Source organism: Cynocephalus volans, chromosome 11 (assembly GCF_027409185.1).
Source record: "Cynocephalus volans isolate mCynVol1 chromosome 11, mCynVol1.pri, whole genome shotgun sequence".
Classification (NCBI taxonomy): Eukaryota; Metazoa; Chordata; class Mammalia; order Dermoptera; family Cynocephalidae; genus Cynocephalus; species Cynocephalus volans.
In genome coordinates, this window is record NC_084470.1 from 64445435 (window position 1) to 64464139 (window position 18705).

General features: G+C 42.9%; 2 protein-coding genes across 3 annotated transcripts in view; one reads left to right on the top strand and one right to left on the bottom strand.

The window, feature by feature from the left end:
- CACNA2D3 (calcium voltage-gated channel auxiliary subunit alpha2delta 3) overlaps positions 1 to 18705 on the top strand; it is an 828419-nt gene that overhangs the window by 675132 nt on the left and 134582 nt on the right. The window lies entirely within an intron of this gene.
- On the bottom strand, positions 2847 to 8520 carry LRTM1 (leucine rich repeats and transmembrane domains 1). The gene is made up of 2 exons (XM_063114628.1): positions 7755 to 8520; positions 2847 to 3280 (listed from the first exon to the last, which is right to left on the bottom strand). Exons 1-2 carry the CDS (start codon positions 8518 to 8520, stop codon positions 2847 to 2849), a joined length of 1200 nt encoding a protein of 399 aa, XP_062970698.1.

The window sequence follows — 18705 nt, forward strand, 5'->3', positions numbered from 1 at the left end:
AATGTTTTTTACAGTTAAAACGTTTCATTTCTCATATTAACAAATGATAACTCTGCATTTGTTAATCTAAACAATTTGATTTATATTTTTCTGTGCTGAGAAGTTGTTGACATTTCAGGGTAAGTAATTATTTTCATTGCCAATTGCTGTTTGTGGTGACTGTAGGCAAAAGATAGAAATCTGAATATATGTATGCATCGTTTCAATCATTTTCCTCAGACTACCCATAAAGCAAGAAGTCTAATTTGCCTGAGTTATCATCTGAACTTAGACATCTAATAGGACATGGGTGTTGACAAATGAGGATTCTAGCCACACTTAGGGTTTTCTGTGGTGTTTTGGAAGCTCTCTCATGTAATCACTGTGGGCAGGGGTCAGGGTTGACCTGCAGTGTCACCAAACCTCTGGCAGGGCACCATGCACTTGCAGTCTTAAATCACCACAGCACATATGTCAGCAGTTCTCAGCTACTGTCATATCTGTTCAAGTACCTCATGGAGTGGCTGTCAGGATTACACAGTGAGGACTCATGAGAACACCTCACACTGTGGCTGGTACACAAGTGCGAGCTCTGGAAACATTTGGTGAAACTGGGAGGAGGTACAAAAAGATCTTCTAAGTTTCCTTTCTCATATTGCTTTCTTGGACAAGGATCCACAGTGCAGGGCAATGGAAAGAAAGGTTTTTTCACATGAAAAGAGTCGCTGCGTCCTTAGATCAGGATGCTCAGCCTTGCCCACTTTAGTGGCCCATGTGGCAGAAAGCAGAAGAGGTGCCAGGGCCTGGGACAGAGCTGGTGCAACGGCAGGGAGCTCTTTTGAGTCTACTCTTTAACGTATCCAAGTTTATTTAAATATTTAGAAAAAGACTTACCATCAAAGTTTAAACTGTTCCCCCCAGAAAAAATCATCTAGCAAAATCGCTGCTTTAAAAAGATGGCCTAGCTTTAGCCTGTGGGTGTGTGGGGCCCACACTAGCTGTGAAGCACCCAGGGCAGGTGTAGATTACTTCTGCAATCATTAGAGGCACATTGGTGTGAGACCTGCACAGGAGGGGGTGGTATAGTCAGCCTGGTGTTCCCTATGGTCTGTTCACACTGTTGGGGAGGGCTCAAGCCATTTCCATCCCATGCACATGTGAACCTTCCATTCACATTCCAGTTAGGGAGTGGACTACTGACTTAGGATCCAAACCAATTTTTACATGGCCTGAAGGAGTGAATGTAGAGCCAGTACCCTCAATGGCAAATGTGTTTTATCCTTTGAACCAGCTCCAATTGGTTAGTTCTGGTTGCCTACAGTGCTGTCTTAAGAAAGCATCTGTGGCGCATCAGGCCCAGCTGGGAGGAGTGCTGGGATTGATTAGCGATGTCTGTTGAGGCCTCTGGAGGAACATCTTGCCCTATATTTGCCATTCTCTGCTTTTAACATGTCCTTAACTCCTCTATGCTCTCCTCCTGTGATTTTTTAATACTAACAGGTGACTGTAAGTATGAGCTGGGGCATCCTAAGAGAAAACAGGTAGATTCCACTTTGAGAAAACTTAGCATGAGAAAATACAAATTTACAAAATGCATAAATCTGGAGCCAATTATTTCCATTACAGAAAGATTCCATGAAAGGTTCCTTTAAATAGTCAGCTCCCCTACTGCATAAAAATGATGATTCAATTTACAAAAATTCACTTTGCATGCAACTCTTCAGGACTGTGTCTGTGGAGTAAAGCAAGCCATACCTGACTTTTTTCTTTTTTTTTTTAAACATGGCCTAAACAATGTTCAGGATGGCTGCCGCCACGTATCTTGAGTCTCTTGGTAATTCCAACTCTGTTCAGACTTCCTTCATACTTCCTATCCCAGAGTGTTGAGTAGACAATCTGGGTGGTGGTCAACAGCTGCTGGCTTCCACCCCGACACGGCTGCGTTTCATTAGTGGGTAAACTGATTGCTCCGAGCATGTTTATGTGTGGGTGTGGTTGTACAAGTCTATGCGCTCTGCACTATGTATGTAGATACAGATACACAAAAGTCATTATCTCGCTCTCAGCCCAACCTAAATTCATTCCTGCTGTGAGAGTTATAAATGGAAGGTTCCAGTCGCTTGGTGGATATGGCCTTTTGGTAATATCTGCCCTGAATTCCGGCTCCCCATCTTCTTTCTGTTTGTTTATATGTTATTTACCCTTGCATCAGAAAACTTCCTCAGACTCCGGGCCTGAATCCCATTATCCAGACGTGGAACCCTCCTCTTCCTCTGCGGCCTAGAAAGCCCCAAATGGTTTTCTGATTTAGAAAATTAAATATAATCTGACTCTTGTGGCAAGCTACGAAATTCCCAACCAACAGACTCTCCCATTAAATATATAACATATACAACATCTAAAAGTATCACCGATCTAGCATGAACTTGAATTATAGAGGCATTCAGTGCCCCTCGGGTAAGATCAACAGCTTCTTCCCAGGCACTCAACATTGGGCAGTTTTCCAGTGGGCCATAAAGCTCCTAGGAATGCTGACTGGCACGCATGTTTGAGTTTCTGTTGCTCTGTAAAAGCAACTTAATCCAGGGAAGAGTACCTGAAAGAGATATCTTCCCTTTCTCTGTGTATGACCTTCCCCCACATAGAATCATTGTATCATAGAGCACAAGTATCATCTCTATTTTATCTATGGCATTTAAAAAATCTCAACATAAATTTCTTCCCAGGAATATTTTTTTACATACATATCTTTTTTTTTTTTTTTCTTTTTTCTTTTGGCAAAAGCAAAACGAAACAGTGACAGTGAACACATGAGCCCTACTCAGACACTTTCTTCTGACCTCCAGTGATCAATCCTACAAAAGCTCTCAGGCTGGTGAGCTGTCGATTAGCTCTTTTCCTTCCATCTTCCCAGGCTCGTTGGTTTGAGCCAAGGCTCCGCCATGGTTTTGGGCTGTAATAGCCGCATAGGTGCAGCCATAGATGACTGCCGCCAACATCATGAGACACACGATGCCACACACAACCCCAGTGATGATGATGGTGGCAATGGCATGACGCAGGTTGGCTGGCCTCGGCTTGGGTTTGAGCTCACATTCCAAGGAGTGTCGCTCTCCCAAGCTGTGGGTCTCCAGAGGCCTTGGGATTGCCTCGTGGGCAGAGCCGGGCTGCTGAGCCTGTGCGGACACCAGATCTGGAGAAGGAAGTGGGCAGGGCTGGTACAGCTCATGAGGGATTTTAAGGAGGTCCTTTCCCTTCCACGTGTCTGGTGACCCACAGATGACACCATCCATTATTCCCCCTTTAAAAAACAAAAGCAAAGGATGATAATTGAGTTTCAAAATCATCAGCTTGCACAAACTCAGGCAGATGGAATTTATGAATCACCTTTTTCTTTTTTTCCTGGAGTCAAAGAATTTAATGACCATATTTTATGATTTTAGGATTTCTAAATTGGCTAAATGCTAAAAATGCCACACACTAAATTGGCAATTACTTATGACCAAGAATTCATCAGAAGCCAAGTTACCTTTACATCATATAAATGCTGAGGGGAAAACAAAAGCTGACAAGAAGGAAGGCTGGGGCCAGCACAGAGGTGCTGCTACCCACGGTATTCCTGCTTCTTGCTCCTAATGAGCCCCACCAGACAAGAAATCTTTTGTGCCAGATTCTCATTGCAACTCTAAAGCAAAATAAAACACATGTCCATTGTTGTGATGCAACATGTTAATTGCAAAGACCCTAAATTCTACCCACACTACACAGGGATGCCAAGTGCAGAGGTGGAGTGGTCTTTGAGTGTTTTGTGCATCTGAGGATTTGACAGTACTATTAGTCTAGCTCCTGGGATTAAGTATAATTAACGTGTCTCCTTGGGCTTTGAAACATTTACTACTTTGAGTACTGAACTTTCCAATGGGTTATTAAAACCAGTTTCCATTCCCTGTAAGGCGATTGATTTCCTTGGGTGTGTAGACTACTATTGTTGAAGGGAGATTTGGTGCTCAGCAATTCTTTTCCAGAAAGAGCACTGGCCAATAGACATCATTCTAGCCTAGTTTGACACCGATTTACTGTGTGACTTTGGGAAAATAAAGTTCTCTGACTAAATTTTCTGCCAAAAAACATTGTATCTGTATCCGACTTGAGAGTTTACAAAGCACTTTGAGACAAGTCCTCACGCTCCACTATTATGGGTAATTCTTGTTTGAATCACACAGGTCCTGCATGGACGAATCAACATCCAGACTCAGTTCTCCCCTCAATCCCCGTTGTTCCTACTGCCCTCACTGCCTCTCTCTACTTCCTCCTCCGGAGTGTCTGGAGGTCAGGGGAGTGGCCGATGGCCCTCAGCAGTGCCTGCACATAAAGCCCTTTGAGTGGGCAGAAGTTCCCCCATGATCTGTCTCAGTTGGCTGCCATAAACACCTCCCCTGGGATGGCTGCAAAGACTGGCACTACTCTTCGCAAAGTTAAATTAGAGATTCTCAGTGCACATGGTGGATGAATTATGAAATTATACCAGAAAGACACACCTGGAGGGCATCGTTTCAATGTCAGTGGCACCTTCTGTTTCATGCCACTTCAGAATTTTGGGAATGCTTTCCCATCAATTCTATCTAAGCCTCATAAGACAAGTCCTAAGTGGCCATGTGAGTAAATAGGGCTGCTCCGCAGTGCAAGGGTTAGTGGTGATGGCAAAATACAACCCATGCCCTTTTTGCTGCTACTTTTTAAAACTGAATCACCCACGACCAGAGTTTCTTGGGACCCTCCTAGCTTCTTCAGCAATCCCTTGAAACAAGAGTCCCAGTTCTAAAGCAAAAAGGTAAAAGGAATTTCTCCCTTTCCTGAGCCACTAATTTTCATGAGGCCAGAGGTGTGAGGTGGCTGCTGCAGATGAGCCCAAGGGGCCACGGAGCTGCACTGAGATAGAGGATCCTCTCCCTGTGGGCCATTTCATTCCTCTGCACCCAGCTGTTGCACTTGAACTCTGACATGAGAGAGCAACAGACTTTTATTGCATGTATAACTGAGTTCTGGGGTTGTCTGCTGTATCTGACTAATACCTTCAATGTTTACATTTGTTTATGTTTTTGTTTTTTTTTTAAAGGTCTTGACTAATATCTATTTCCTTATTTTACCTTTATTCAATATGTCTGTGATCAGACTGTCTCTCATGCTTAGCATCTATTTGAGATTTTTTTCTAGTTATTTTGGGACATCCAGGTCTTATTACCCCAAATCAATTTACCCCTGAAGAAAGGCTGTTGTGTGTGCTTGGGCAGCTCTGTTATGAATGGGCGTTGAACTGCATCACCAAATCTGAAGACCAGAATGGGCCCCAGGAACTCCTGGGCTTAACACCATTGGCTTTCATCTGGTGACACTGAGCACAAATGAAGGGTGTTAATTAAGATCACCATCAAGTTTGTGGCAGAGTAGGGGAATTTCATCCCATCTCACATTGCTTCTGGTGCCCTGGGCCTGGGAACTATTTTTTTTATCAAGAAATGTTCTTCCTTTATGAAAATTGTTTTTCTGTGACAGAGTGGCTTATGCTTATGATTTAATCCAGAACACAGTAACTCAAGCCCCTTCACCTCCAGATGTAAACAGTTTTATTTGCAACCTCTTATAAGAAAGATATTGCTGTATTTATTATATGGCTCCTGTTGTAGTTTAACTTGCACATTGGCTGATTAGTGACATGTTATGTCCTATATTGTTGACAAGCATTCTTAATTCAATACTGCATATTTGAACCCATGCTATACTTTAACCTGCTTCCCTCTGAGAACTGCTGCAGCCATCCAGACTCTGTGGATTCTCTAATCCATATCTGTAGCTCTGATATCTTCCTGAGCTACAGGATCAAATATGCAACGGCCAACTCACCGACTCCCCCTGGGCAAGTATTGGGTATCTCAAACTTGACATGCCCCAGGCTGAACACTTGACCCACAGCCTACCACGCACGTTTACCCACCTCCCCGCTCCCCGGTCATCAGCTCAAGGCATCACCATTTATCTGGTTACCCCTGCAAGCCAAAATGGAATAGTATTTCCCATAATTACACTCTTTTCTTCATCTCCCACGCCAACCCATTAGCCACTCCATCAGTTCAGTATTCCAGATATCTGCCAGAGTTGATCACTTCTCACCACCCTGGTTTGGGCCACCATCATCTCTTCCCTGACTGACCAAAATCACCTTCTGTCTCATCTTCCTGCTGCTTCTTTTGCAGTGTGTGGTCTGCTCTCCCAAGAGTCACCAGGGTGACCTTTTAAATTGTAATTGGATCACATTGTTCCCCTGACTAAAACTCCTCCAGAGCTTTCCAGCTCACTTCAAAGGCAATCCAAACGTCTCAGCCTGTTCTGCATGGGCCCCCATAACCTACCCCAAGTGCTTGTGTCGCCTTGTCTCTGGCACTCCCTTCCTCCATTCTGGCCTCTATTTTGTCTCTGTTTTGGTCCCTCAGCCAAGCCTGGCTTCCTCCTTGGTGAGGCCCTTTGACTTGCTGTCGTTTCCCCTTATTTATCTCATGGTTCGTTCCTCCTCATTGTTTGTGTGCTGCTCACCCATGTCACCTCCTTAGAGAGGCCTTCCCTGTCTATCCTTTCTAAAACGGGACCCCCATCCCGTCATTCTCTCTCGACTTCCCCTGCCTCATTGTCTGCTTAGCATTAACTGCTATCTGAATATGTGTCTGTATTTATCATCTCATCTGTTTCTACTACCAGAATGTAACCTCTGTGATGGTAGGAGTTTTCTTGTTTACTTCCCTATGCTCAGTGCCTGGCACGTGAGAGGTGCTCGAGTATAGGGATGAATGAATGATGCTGGGAGTTAAGAGGAGATACACACTGTGAGGAAGAAGAAAGACTGTAGGGCCAAGACCCCAAAGCCACACATTCTGTTCTCTTCTGTGCTCCTATTCTTGGGTGAGTCACTGAATCTCTCTGGGCTTCCATTTCCCATTGATAACAGGGGTTGGCAAACTTTTCTATAAAGGGCCAGACAGTAAATATTGTAAGCTTTGCCATACAGTCTCTGTCACAATTACTCAACTTTGCCCTTGTAGTGCAAAGCAGACACTCAGTATGTAATGAATGGGCATGGCTGTGTTCCAATAAAACTTTATCTACAAAAACAGGAGGTAGGCTAGATTTGGCCCTCGGGCTCTAGTTTGCTAACCCCTGGGTGATTTCCAGAGCCCTTTGTCTTTGATTTTCTGGATTCTCTTGGTTTGCTTTTGGCATCTGGTTAAAGATAGTGAGTAACTTTAGCAAGAGGACATATTGTGCATATTCAATAATGGTGGTATGTGCTAAAACAGAAGGAACATCTCAGGGAAGATTTATAGCTGTCAAATGGGTAGAAGCAGACAAAAAAGAAAAAATATCCCAAAGAGTGATAGCCCTGCCCACAATGGGATCACACTTGAAAATTAGAGTTTGGTGCCAGTTTGGGTTTGAGCAGTTATTCAGGGTGTGCTTCACACATAAGGAACTTCACATTATGTTAATCAAACAAGTGAAAAGGTATCACCATGCATCATATTTGTAGATGAGTTCAATTGCCTGACTTTAAACACACACTGAGGACTCACTTTCCTCTTGTGCCTTACCGTGAAATGACATCGATGTGAAAAAGCTTAAATCTGCCCCTTGCACACTCCTCAATGTTCCTTCTAATGCAAAGAACAGATGAAGTTCATCCTAGCTGGTAACACACAGATGGGGGCTTCTAAATAGACATTACTGACCTTTAAAGATAAATTTCTCCAGCCAGAGTTTAAGACCAAGCAAGTGGCAATTGCATTTCCAGAGGTTGTCCTTGAGAAATAGAAACCTCACGTTGGGCATGGATTCTAGGAGTGCTCTGTGGAGCTGCTGAAGCTTGTTTTGTTGAACTGCAAAAATGGTTAGGTTCTCCCAAGGCTCACCCAGGGATGTGGGAAGATGGCTGATGTTGTTTGATGACAAATCAAGCGCCCTCAGCTGTGGCAGGGAATGGGAAAGTCTGCTTTCCAGGGAAAGCAGCGAGTTCTGTGTGAGGTTTAAAACCCGTAAGTGCTGAAGTCCAAGGAAAGTTCCAGGAGCCAGATTTGAAAGAGAATTGTTGGACAAGTTTAAGGTCGTGAGCTGTGGCACTGACCTAAATGCAAAAGCAGGAAGTTGGTGTATCTGGTTATCTTGTAAGTGCAGTGTTAGAGTCTGAGGAGGCAAATCAGAAGGGATTTCAATGAGACCCTGCTGACTGCAGTCTACAAAGCTTGAAGATGAGCGACAGCGGCACTTCTCTGGACAGCCAGATACCACCTGGAGCAGGAAAATCACACTTGAAAGCAGGAACAGTTCACCTACAACAAAGACATTGAGATAGGAACAGTTTGTGAGGAGCAGTATCAGCACTTGCCTCCCTTTGAATTCACAGGTATTGTGATTCTGAGCCACATAACACCTTCTGCAACCTCGAAGAGAGATTCTATCATTCACTCTCTTTAGCAGAATTTGCTGAACTGAGTACATCTCCAATGTCAACAACTATTGCAATCACTGTGCTGACTATTGTCGGAAGTCATGGAAAAGATACTTTCTTAGTGGCTCAGCAATCAGAAGATGGCAGACTTTAGGATATTATATAGAAAGGTGAAAAACATCTTTTGGGGGGCACATGTCCTTTGTACGGTGCAGCAGAATTATTTGGGGCCAGATGTGTGAAGAGTGAGAGGGGATTTCAGATATTCCTGTTTCTGAAAATTGTGCTGCAGAGTAGCACTGTCCAATGGAGCTTTCTGTGATGATGGAAATGTGGCTACTGAGCTCTTAAAAGATGACTACCACAGCCCAGCAACTGAATTTTCATTTGCATTTCATTTTAATTAATTTAAATAGCCACATGTGGCTAGTGGTTACCATATTGGATAGGGTAGGTCTAAAGCATTCCTCATATTGACATCCACCTTTGTAGGTGTAATTCCATGAATGATGATTCTCTGTTCCTTTTTTACTCAAGAGGCTTTAAACATACAAAAAAGCATTAAGAATAATGTAATAAACATCCATGTTCCTATAAAAGTTCTACCAGTCGTTCATGAGTTATCATACTCCTTCATCTTTTTTCTTTTAGCTCAAAGAAGCAAAGCATTACTGGTGCAGTTGAACTTCCATTGATTAGCGCCCAAGTAATATTTTCCAACATGAGCTTCCCTTCCCCCCACTATTACTCATGTATCCTTCTAGACCTTTCAAAAACAATAGTTAATAACAACGACAATGGCAAATAACCAGACAGCATACATTTTGAGCCAGGCACCATTCTGTTTTATATATATTAATTCTCATAATCTTGTAAATATGGTTATATTATTATTCCCATGTTAAAGATGAGGAAACTGAGGAAGAGAGAAGCTAAATCACTTGCCAAGATCACACAGATAGTAAGTAGTAGAGCTGTGATTTGACTCCAGCTAGTCTGCCTCCAGAGTCTGTCAGGGTTTTTATCCACTGTGCTCCACTGCCTGTCAAATACTTTTTCACAAAACACACACTGTTTTGCAGAGTGGTTTTTAAAAATCCATATAAATGGGGCCGGCCCCATGGCTCACTCGGGAGAGTGCGGCGCTGGTAGCGCCGAGGCCGTGGGTTCGGATCCTACATAGGGATGGCCGGTGTGCTCACTGGCTGAGCATTGTGCGGACGACACCATGCCAAGGGTTGCGATCACCTTACCGGTCAAAAAAAAAAAAAAATCCATATAAATGTAATCATCATCATGTCTCATTCTGTAATTTTCTCTATTCATTTACAGAAAGCTAATTCATTCCTTTTAACTGCTGTAGAGTATTCCATATTGACACTGTGCTCAATTTAATATTTATCCACCCCCTTACTGAGGTGCATTTGAATTTCTGCAGTTTTTTTCTTCGTTACAAACAATGCTGCAAAGAGCACCCTTGTGCCGGAGCTCCTTGGCTATACAGGAAGTAGGAGAGGGTCTGGAATCTAGAGTCGTCTCCTTGTAGGGCTCAGAGAGGATGCTGAGTTTACATTTTCTTAGATTCTGCTAGATCATTCTCCAAAGTAGCTATATCACTCCCTTCTTTTTTCCCAAGACTTGAATTTCAAAATAAGGCAAACATCTGTCAAAGGCATTTTGTCAAAGTGTAGAAGAATTCACAAGGCCACGTGGTAATATTCAAAACTCAAAATAGTTATCTACTTGTAATGAAAGCTCTTGAAAGAGGTTTTGTTTGTTTGTTTATTTGTTGGAGCCTTAACTAGAAACACAGTGTGGCTGTCCATTGCCCCGAGCCTGTTCTCCTTCATTCCTCGCATTCTCTACCGAGCTCACAGTGCTTTAGGGCAACAAGGAAGGTGTTTGGAGAACCTTCTGAAGGAGATTCTGCTCAGTTTAATTTAGTTCAAGGGATGCAGCACATCATAGTCCCCTTCCCGTTCCCAAAATACAGAAGAGCAAAGCCCTTGTTTTCCTTTCTATAATTCTACAAATAATCTAAAAGACTCCTCTCTAAGCCAAAACGTCTTCCTGTCAGAAATGAACCGACACCCCTCACTTTTGCTATGGTGCTCAGACATTCCTGGGTTGCAGGAAATCAATTCTTAAGCCAGAGAACATGTTCTCCAGATAATCCACTAATCTATTAATGAAAGGTTTGTCTTTCTGAGGTTGTCACCAATTTGTTCATTATTTCTTCAGTTCTACCCTTCCCCGAAAGGGACTAATAATATCTGAGCTCAACCCCAAGCACCATGTTTTCGAAGCAATGGCCCGTGACACACCAACCGCACATTCACATCATGGCTGCAAACACTGGTCTCCACCCACTCCTCTGCACCCAGCATGACGCAAACCTAAATCTTCCCACTCAGAGACATCTTTTACATCCATCCAGTCTTTTAAGACAGGTGACTTGAGAACAGATTTCCCACAGACACCTTTCTGAGGGGTCACTTCCCTCTTTCAGATGAGAGCTTTCCTACAGGGTGGCAGAATTAATCATGGCTCACCTTCCATGGCTGAGTCCCCACAGGCGTCTTCACTGAATGTGTCGCCCACCTTTATTAATTTGCAGATCAACAAACCAAGGGCATGGCAAACTTGGAGCTTGGCTTTTCATTCACTTTTTCTGAATTCTGCCTGTGCTTTTCTTCAATGCAAGAAAACAGTTGTCGCTTTCAGGAGACCACTTATTTAAGCAGCCCTTCTTCTTGTCTCCATCTGGCTGGGATCTTTTTCCATAAGAGGATCTTTTGATTGTGCCCTTTCTTCTTTCTCAAAGTGTCGGCCTCCCCGAGATCATCCCTGCCTTTCCCATTCAGACAACGAGCCACATAAAGAATGTCTGTCAAACCTCGGTGAACAGCTGTAGCATTCAAACATGACCCCGGTGGCTCGGCCTTTTTGATTATTTAATCTGCTTGAAGTCCAGGGCACCAAAATAAAACTGCCTTCTTAATCCGGTCGTGGCTTCTGAATTCTGTTGACTTATTAACTACGCTGTGTCAACCCTCCTCGGGTTGGGGGATACTCAATGCAGATCCTCAGTCTGGGGGTCTAGCAACAGAACCAGCAGAGTGTGTAATATGAGGACAAATTGTCCTGCTGGAGGCTGACACGGTTTCCACAGTGCTCTTCCTTGGTCATGGCAGCCTTATTCAGCCAGCATCCGTGGGGATTAGCTGTGTTGACAGGGTCTTGATGTTCTGAAATTCATAGCCATGGTTTCCTTTAGTGGACACAACCTCTTCTCCCTGGTGCCACAAATACTTCTCAGCTGCTCGCTCCCCACCCCCACCCTCCCTGTTGAATTTCCCTTTTTGGTTAGCGTGACTTTGGAAATACTTCACCATCTTTCATCGTCTCCCTGATGCTGAGGTTCTGGCCCTTTCCTCATTTTTCACATATAAAACAATAAAGCCACCCCATGTGAGCATCAGGCATCAATGAACTGTGACTGTTCTCTAATTGAAGCTGCTGGGAACTTTCCCGCCAGGGACTGGAACCAGGTCTTTGAATGTGCAAATCCCCTGCCATTTGGGAGGTGGCGGTTCAATGCCTGAAGCTGCCCTTCTGCAGTGAGCCAATATGTCCCGCACACTGACGGCAATTATGCGTAAGGTAAAAACCTTGCTTTTATGGAGGCAGCATGAGGTGGAATCCCTGGCCCCAGCAGCATAGTTGAGCAGTCAAGTGTGGGCTCTGGAATCAGGCAGCTCTCGATTTGAATCTCAGCTCCACCATCACCAGCTCCAGGTCTCCCAGCAAGCGATTGCCTACCCAGAGCCCTGTCTCTAACAGGGCAGTAATGCCTGTCGTGGCCCAGAGCGTCTTCATCCATGGTCACAGCTCCCCATGAGAATGCCTTCCAGGGCTTCCTTGCTGCTCAGAAGGAAGGGCAACCTTGCCTTGGCAGTAGAAGGGAGGTCCTGAGGAATGGCCATGAAGCATTGCCCCTCATGCCACTATGGTGGTACAGAGGGAAGAGACCCCTTATGAGTGGAAGATGACAAATTGAATTCTGACTATTTTCAATTGCCTGTTCTTTGGAGACCCTTTCCCCTTTGGCTAAGCCCCTTCCCACTTCACAGAACCTAGTAAACTCATTCCTAAAAGTCTACTTTACCCAGCCATCTTTTGTCCTTCTCTCCAACATTTTTTGAGCATTGCAGATTCAATAGGGAAGTCAAGTGTAGGTGATGAAGTAGGTCAGGTGACAAAGAGCCATTTAAATCTTAATAAGGGCTAAATGGTTCCTTGCTTCCTTCTTTCCTTTCTTTCTTCCTTCCTTCTGTTCCTCCTTCCCTCTTTTCCTCCTTCCCTTGTCCTATCTAGTTTTTAGGTACACAGAATTTAACAATTTAATAGCAATCCTTTCTTGATGATACATGAGTATCAGTGGCCCATGTGTAGCACTCAGTCAATTCATCATAATGTAACAAACATCTGTGAACGTAACGCTTTCTCTAAGAACTAGAAAGTTCTTACATCTACCCATGTGCCTCTCTCTTTCCCATGGGTTAGAAAACATTTTTTTGTGAAGAGCCAGGTAGTAAATATTTCAGACATTGAAAGCCATACAGTCTCTGTTGCAACTACTTCACTCTGCTGTTGTAGTGCAAAAATAGTCAAGGACAGTAATGAACGAATGGGTGTGCCTCTGCTCCAGTAAAACATACTTTATGAAAACACATGGAAGACTGGATCAGCCCATGGGCTGTGGTTTGCAAACCCTACTCTATTCTATCCTGTAACCATTGCTATCGCTACTTCACCACACCCCCTGCCACCCACCCCCAACTCCCACCATCCAGCCAGACATATCCACTATCCTGTCTCCTCATATATAAAATGAGGGGGTGATAGGATGATCGCTAGGTTCCTCTTATGTCCACAATTCTGTCTTTCTGATCAGGAAGCATGAGCACACTTGAAAGGCACTGCACATAAAACACAACTTTAGGGTGGCTTGGACAGACAGATAAATCCACTGACAGCACAATTGGGCATGGGAGACCAGGACATCTGTAGGGAACTGCTAGCAGTCAAGGATACCTCCAGTTCCAACAGTGTGGCTAAATGAGGAAGTACACTTTCATGCTGCTTAGACTCTAAAGCTGTGTGGTCTTGGGCAAATCAAAGGCTCTCTGAGCCTCAGCTTCCTATCTGTAGAATGTAGACAATACTTACTGCCTAGGGGATGGGGAAGATCAATAATATTTGTGAAGTGCATAGCACAAGTCTGGTGGAGCAAGTGAAAACAAGGGTATCTCCTATTAGCAGTGTGTTCTTGGACCTCAAAGAGTCCAAGCTGGCTGCTCTCACCTAAAATGCAGATACCCTGAGAACATTCAGAGAGCCCCCACAGGTGAAGGGTTTCTGGGAGCCGTGGCTTACTGCTGAAAGAGTTTCCTCGGTTCATTTGTGCTCCTGCTGACTCTAACTGGTGATTAAAAGATAGACAGCACACACACGGACTGAAAGGCTCCCAGACACACTGAAGGACTTGGGATGCAAAAGCTGATTGATTTATTCCATCTGACCTCAGCCAGGGGAACAAAGGGCGGGTGTGTGATCTGCACGCTAATGATGGCAGCACCTTCTCTCTCTCCCTCCCTTCCTTGTTGAGCCAGATCCAGAGGTGGCAAGACAACTGTGCTTGCAAAAATGTAACCCAGGAGAGAGGCCCAGTGTCAGTGCAGGCCAAAGCCATTACTTGTGAGGGGCTCCTGGCACCGAGACCTAGCAGGACCCCAGTTTTCCACATGGGAACTAGCTTCAGATATACCCTTGAACATTTCAAGAATTTCCTAGCTTCTAAGACATACTCTTTTGCTTATTTTAAGTCAGAATGTTTCCTAATATAAATTGGTCTGTTTGACATTTCACTTTCCTCTAAAAAAAATCAACAATTATTAACCCTTAAATTGATGGTGTCTGGAAATCCAGAATGTTCTAGGTCTTTCTCCCAGCCAATATTATACAGCTATTTAAAAAGAGTAAGTTAGTACTAAATAGACCCATCTGGGAAGATATTTATAATAAATTAAGTGAAATAAAGTAATTTGAATAGGAAATATGAGGGTACTTCAAAAAGTTTGTGGAAAACAGTATTGAAAGGTAAAACTCGAGTTGCTGCTGCCACGAAAGCATTTGGAAATGCAGCTTGTGCACTGCTGCTGTGTGTGATGAAGAGCTAAGATGGTTAGATCTACTGAGACTCTCCTGAGAATGAACAACGTAGGCGTTTCCTTCTTAGGGACTAGCATTTCTTTTATTGGTGTTTTAAATTTCTCCTGAAGGTGAAAAGAACATCCTTATATAAAAGGTAACATAAAGGTAATATATATCTTTCTGTGAACTTTTTGAAGTACCCTCATATATTGTATAATTCCATTCATGTCGAGGGGGGGGGAGAAAAAGTTAAAGGTGGAGGAATTAACCTACAAATGTCTGTTGTTTTGTCTGAAGATGGACTGAGTGGGGAAAGGCAATCACCAAACCAGTAATACTTGGAGCGAGGGGCCAATTTAAGAAGAAGAGAGGAAAATTTATTTTTCTGTTTATACCTCTGCATATTCAGCTCGCTGCAACAAACATGTTATATCCGTAATTAAAAAGCTACAAAGGAGAAGAGCTTATCCTCTAGTGACTAGCTGATTGATATGTGTAAATATAGCATGCATACTGTTCTCCTCCTCTGTCCGAGAGGATTAGCCCCAAAGATAATATCTATCTTTCTGTGTCAAGGGGTCTCTGCATGTGATGAGACCATACAATGAATATGAGCATTTCTCTCAGTTTTAGCATCTACTTTGGTAAAATCATGGCAAAGTGTTCCTCCATCCCTGCCAGCAGGCTCCCCAGGCAAAGCACATGCTATGGAGATCTGACGCCGGGAAAGGCAGCCAGATCTAGTGACAGCTGCAGCCCAGGATCGTGGGGAGGAAGCCCTTGGCACCACAGATCCAGGCATAAATTTCATTTGGTCATGGAGGAAATTTGGCATTTCGAGGCATGTAGATAATACTGAAAATATTTCTCTAGTAGTTGTGGATGACCAAGTGGCACCCACATGTAAATTTTATTTAAAAGGCTTCAATATTAAAAAGAGCTATTTATAAAAATCTTCAGTATTATTTTTTCCTTCCTTCCTCCCTCCCTCCCTTCCTTCCTTCCTTCTTTCCTTTCTCCCTCTTTGGACCTCTCTCTTTTGGAATTATTATCCTGTAAGTCGTATAGCAAGAGAACTAGGAATGTATTTTAAAATGACAATCCTATCAATAATTTATTTAGTGCTTACACTGGGCCAGATATCACTAAGGATTTGTATTAGAAAAAGTCATGCTAGCTATTATAAAAAGTAAACCTCCAAATCTCAATGGCTTAGCACACAGCTGCCCTTATCATAGTCTAGTTCAGGTTGACCGGGGGCTGGTTTCCATGCAGTCATTTGGGGATCCAGGCTTCTTCCATCTTGAGGCTGTGCCCTCCTCTCTGTTCTTGTGAACCATCAAGTGGAGGATCAAGGCTGCCACATGGTTTCTCTAGTGACAGGGTGGAAAAGATATGTTCATCCCCTGTTTTTTCTTGCCCTTTCTATAAAGTACAAATGGAGGTTCGAGGAATACCTGGAGTAATTCAGTTTAATTCATATAAATAGCTATAGAGCTTAAACTCTCTTCAGCAGGCCTTGAGTTGTCTGATAAAATTAGTGAATTGGTGGGTATGAAATGTTTGACTCCAACCTCCCTAAAACTAAGAAAGCTAGTGGCCAAAATCTTTGAGACTGCTTTTCAGCATCCACTTGTCCACAGGGCCTGAGACTGAGTTAGACGCTACAAAGAAAGACTACAGAAGACATAGCATGCTGGCCCTTAGCCTTCAAAGAGCCTACCAGTTTGTGGGGTACTATTTAGGGATCATATTTATCATGTCAAAGTTGATGCTAGTCTTCTCATCACCTTGAACTTGTTAGAAGACTGCACGTGATTTCACTTGAATGAGGTAGGACTTCCTTGACACTGTCCAACTTCAAGAGAACCAAATCTCAGAAGTCCTTGTTGGAGAACTTTAGATGGTAGCAGAGGCAGACCTAGATGCATTTTGGGGCCCATCCTCCCTGTACCCTCAGGGTTAAAGGAAATACGGACCTTCCATTCCAATATCTTCCTAACCTGCTCCTTCCAGCACTTGGTTTTCCTGCACAGAGTACTTACATGAAGATAAAGATGTATTTCAGATAAGTATGATTAAAGGTAATTAGTGAGCTCATGCGGCTAGTGAAGTAAACATAGACAGATGCTGGTTGACATAAAGCTAATGAAAGAAACAAAGAGATCGAGAAACATGGCAGTTTAGGAAACCGGGCCAGAGCCTCACACTGACAAGTTGTTTTACTTAGATCTTTTGATTGACTACTTTTGTCCCTGCCCCGACAATATAAATTGGAATCAAATTCATGCTCATGTTTGATTGTTTACTCATGTTACACATAAAATGAGCATTTTGCGTGGCTCCTCTTGGTGAATTTTTATTTGCTTTTGTACTTTTATTATAACATGTTAGTCCAGTTTCTGTAATAGATACAATGTATGTTTCATATTTTTAAGTTATAGCTTAGTGTATGTATGTTGTGATGCACTAATAAGTCTGTGTTTTACCTTTTCTCTTTAAGATTTGTTCTGTATTAGCTCTTTGATACATGTAGTTTTAAAATGTTATAGAAAACACAATCGTCTCAAGCAGGACTTACATTGTAACCCACCAACTACACATCCTGAACCACTGAAATACTGGAATAACTTTTATTATTCCAGCTTCATCTGTCCTACCACCTCATTTTAGAACAATGTCCTTGTTAAAAACATGGAATCTGGAGTGAAACCATCTAGGCTCAAATGCTGCCTCCAACATTTAGGCGCTGTGTGAACTTGAATGAGTTATTTAACTTCTCTGATTTTCAAATTATCATCTGTATAAGGAACCCAACTCACAGATTTGCAGGGAGGGTTAAATAATTTTTTTAGTGGAAGAATCTTAGCAAAAAAATACCTTTGCACATAGTAATATACATTAGCTAGTATCTTCTCTATGATTGTGCCTGTATGATGTGTATCAACTAGGCAATTACTTAGATTGTATCTATTTGAACTAATCCGTTTGAACAAAAACAAGTGAGTTAAATGCAAAGGAGTGTTTTGCCTGTGGACAGAGTTCACCATCTTTTGGGATTATAAAGCATGTGTGTATGTGTGTTTGCCTAGAATCAATTTCAGTCCCGGTAAATCTGTGCTCTGCATATCTCTGCTTGTCATCAAAATAGCTCCATAAACAAAGGAAAGTTGGTTGTTAGTGTCATGCAACTACAACCTTCATGCGGAATGTTTGTAAGTAAAATCAAGGCTCTGCTTTGACTCTGATGCAGCCTCCGTCCAGGTTTATAATGGGCATCTTCCCATTCTGGAGCCATGGTAATGTTCTCATTCTTTCACTTAACTCAAGTATTCCCATCTCTGGCCACCTACTATGTGCTTGTGCTGTTATTTTTTAAGGTTTTCCTGCTGACAGTTAGTAGGAGGTTCTTTTCCCCATCCTCGCATAGTTAGAGAAAGCATGTAGTCATCTCCCCAGGGCTGTTTAGCTTTCATCATGGAGCATGACTATCAGAGTTTCGACGTTGATAGGAGTGGAAACATTTGTGTTCAACAAGCAGGCTCCTTCATGTGTTGTCAACATTTCATTTGTGATTCTAATGAGGGCTGAGGAGAAAATAAACTGTGTGTATCGCTCTCACTGCTGCAGCTGATGTTTATACGTTTCTATCCATGGCCTCGAGTTGCTCCTGCCACGAAAGCATTTGGAAATGCAGCTTGTGCACTGCTGCTGTGTGTGATGAAGAGCTAAGATGGTTAGATCTACTGAGACTCTCCTGAGAATGAACAACGTAGGCGTTTCCTTCTTAGGGACTGACATTACTTTTATTGGTGTTTTAAATTTCTCCTGAAGGTGAAAAGAACATCCTTATATAAAAATAAGGTGTACTAAATGGATTCTCATTCTGGACTCCTTTGTTGCATATTATTTCTTTATCAAAGAAACATCTATTGAGTGTTTCTAACCTGCTAGGCTCTGTGTTTGGGGAAATTATGGGCATCAAAATAAGAAACTGCTAAGTAAATGGACCTACAGTC

Coding starts and splice junctions, on each gene's coding strand:
- LRTM1 (XM_063114628.1), bottom strand. CDS start 8,520: ATGTACTCAGTTCAGCAAATTCTGCTAAAGAGAGTGAATGATAGAATC. Junction 3,281..7,754: donor GGAGAAATTTATCTTTAAAG/GTCAGTAATGTC, acceptor TGTTTTTTAAAG/GGGGAATAATGGATGGTGTC.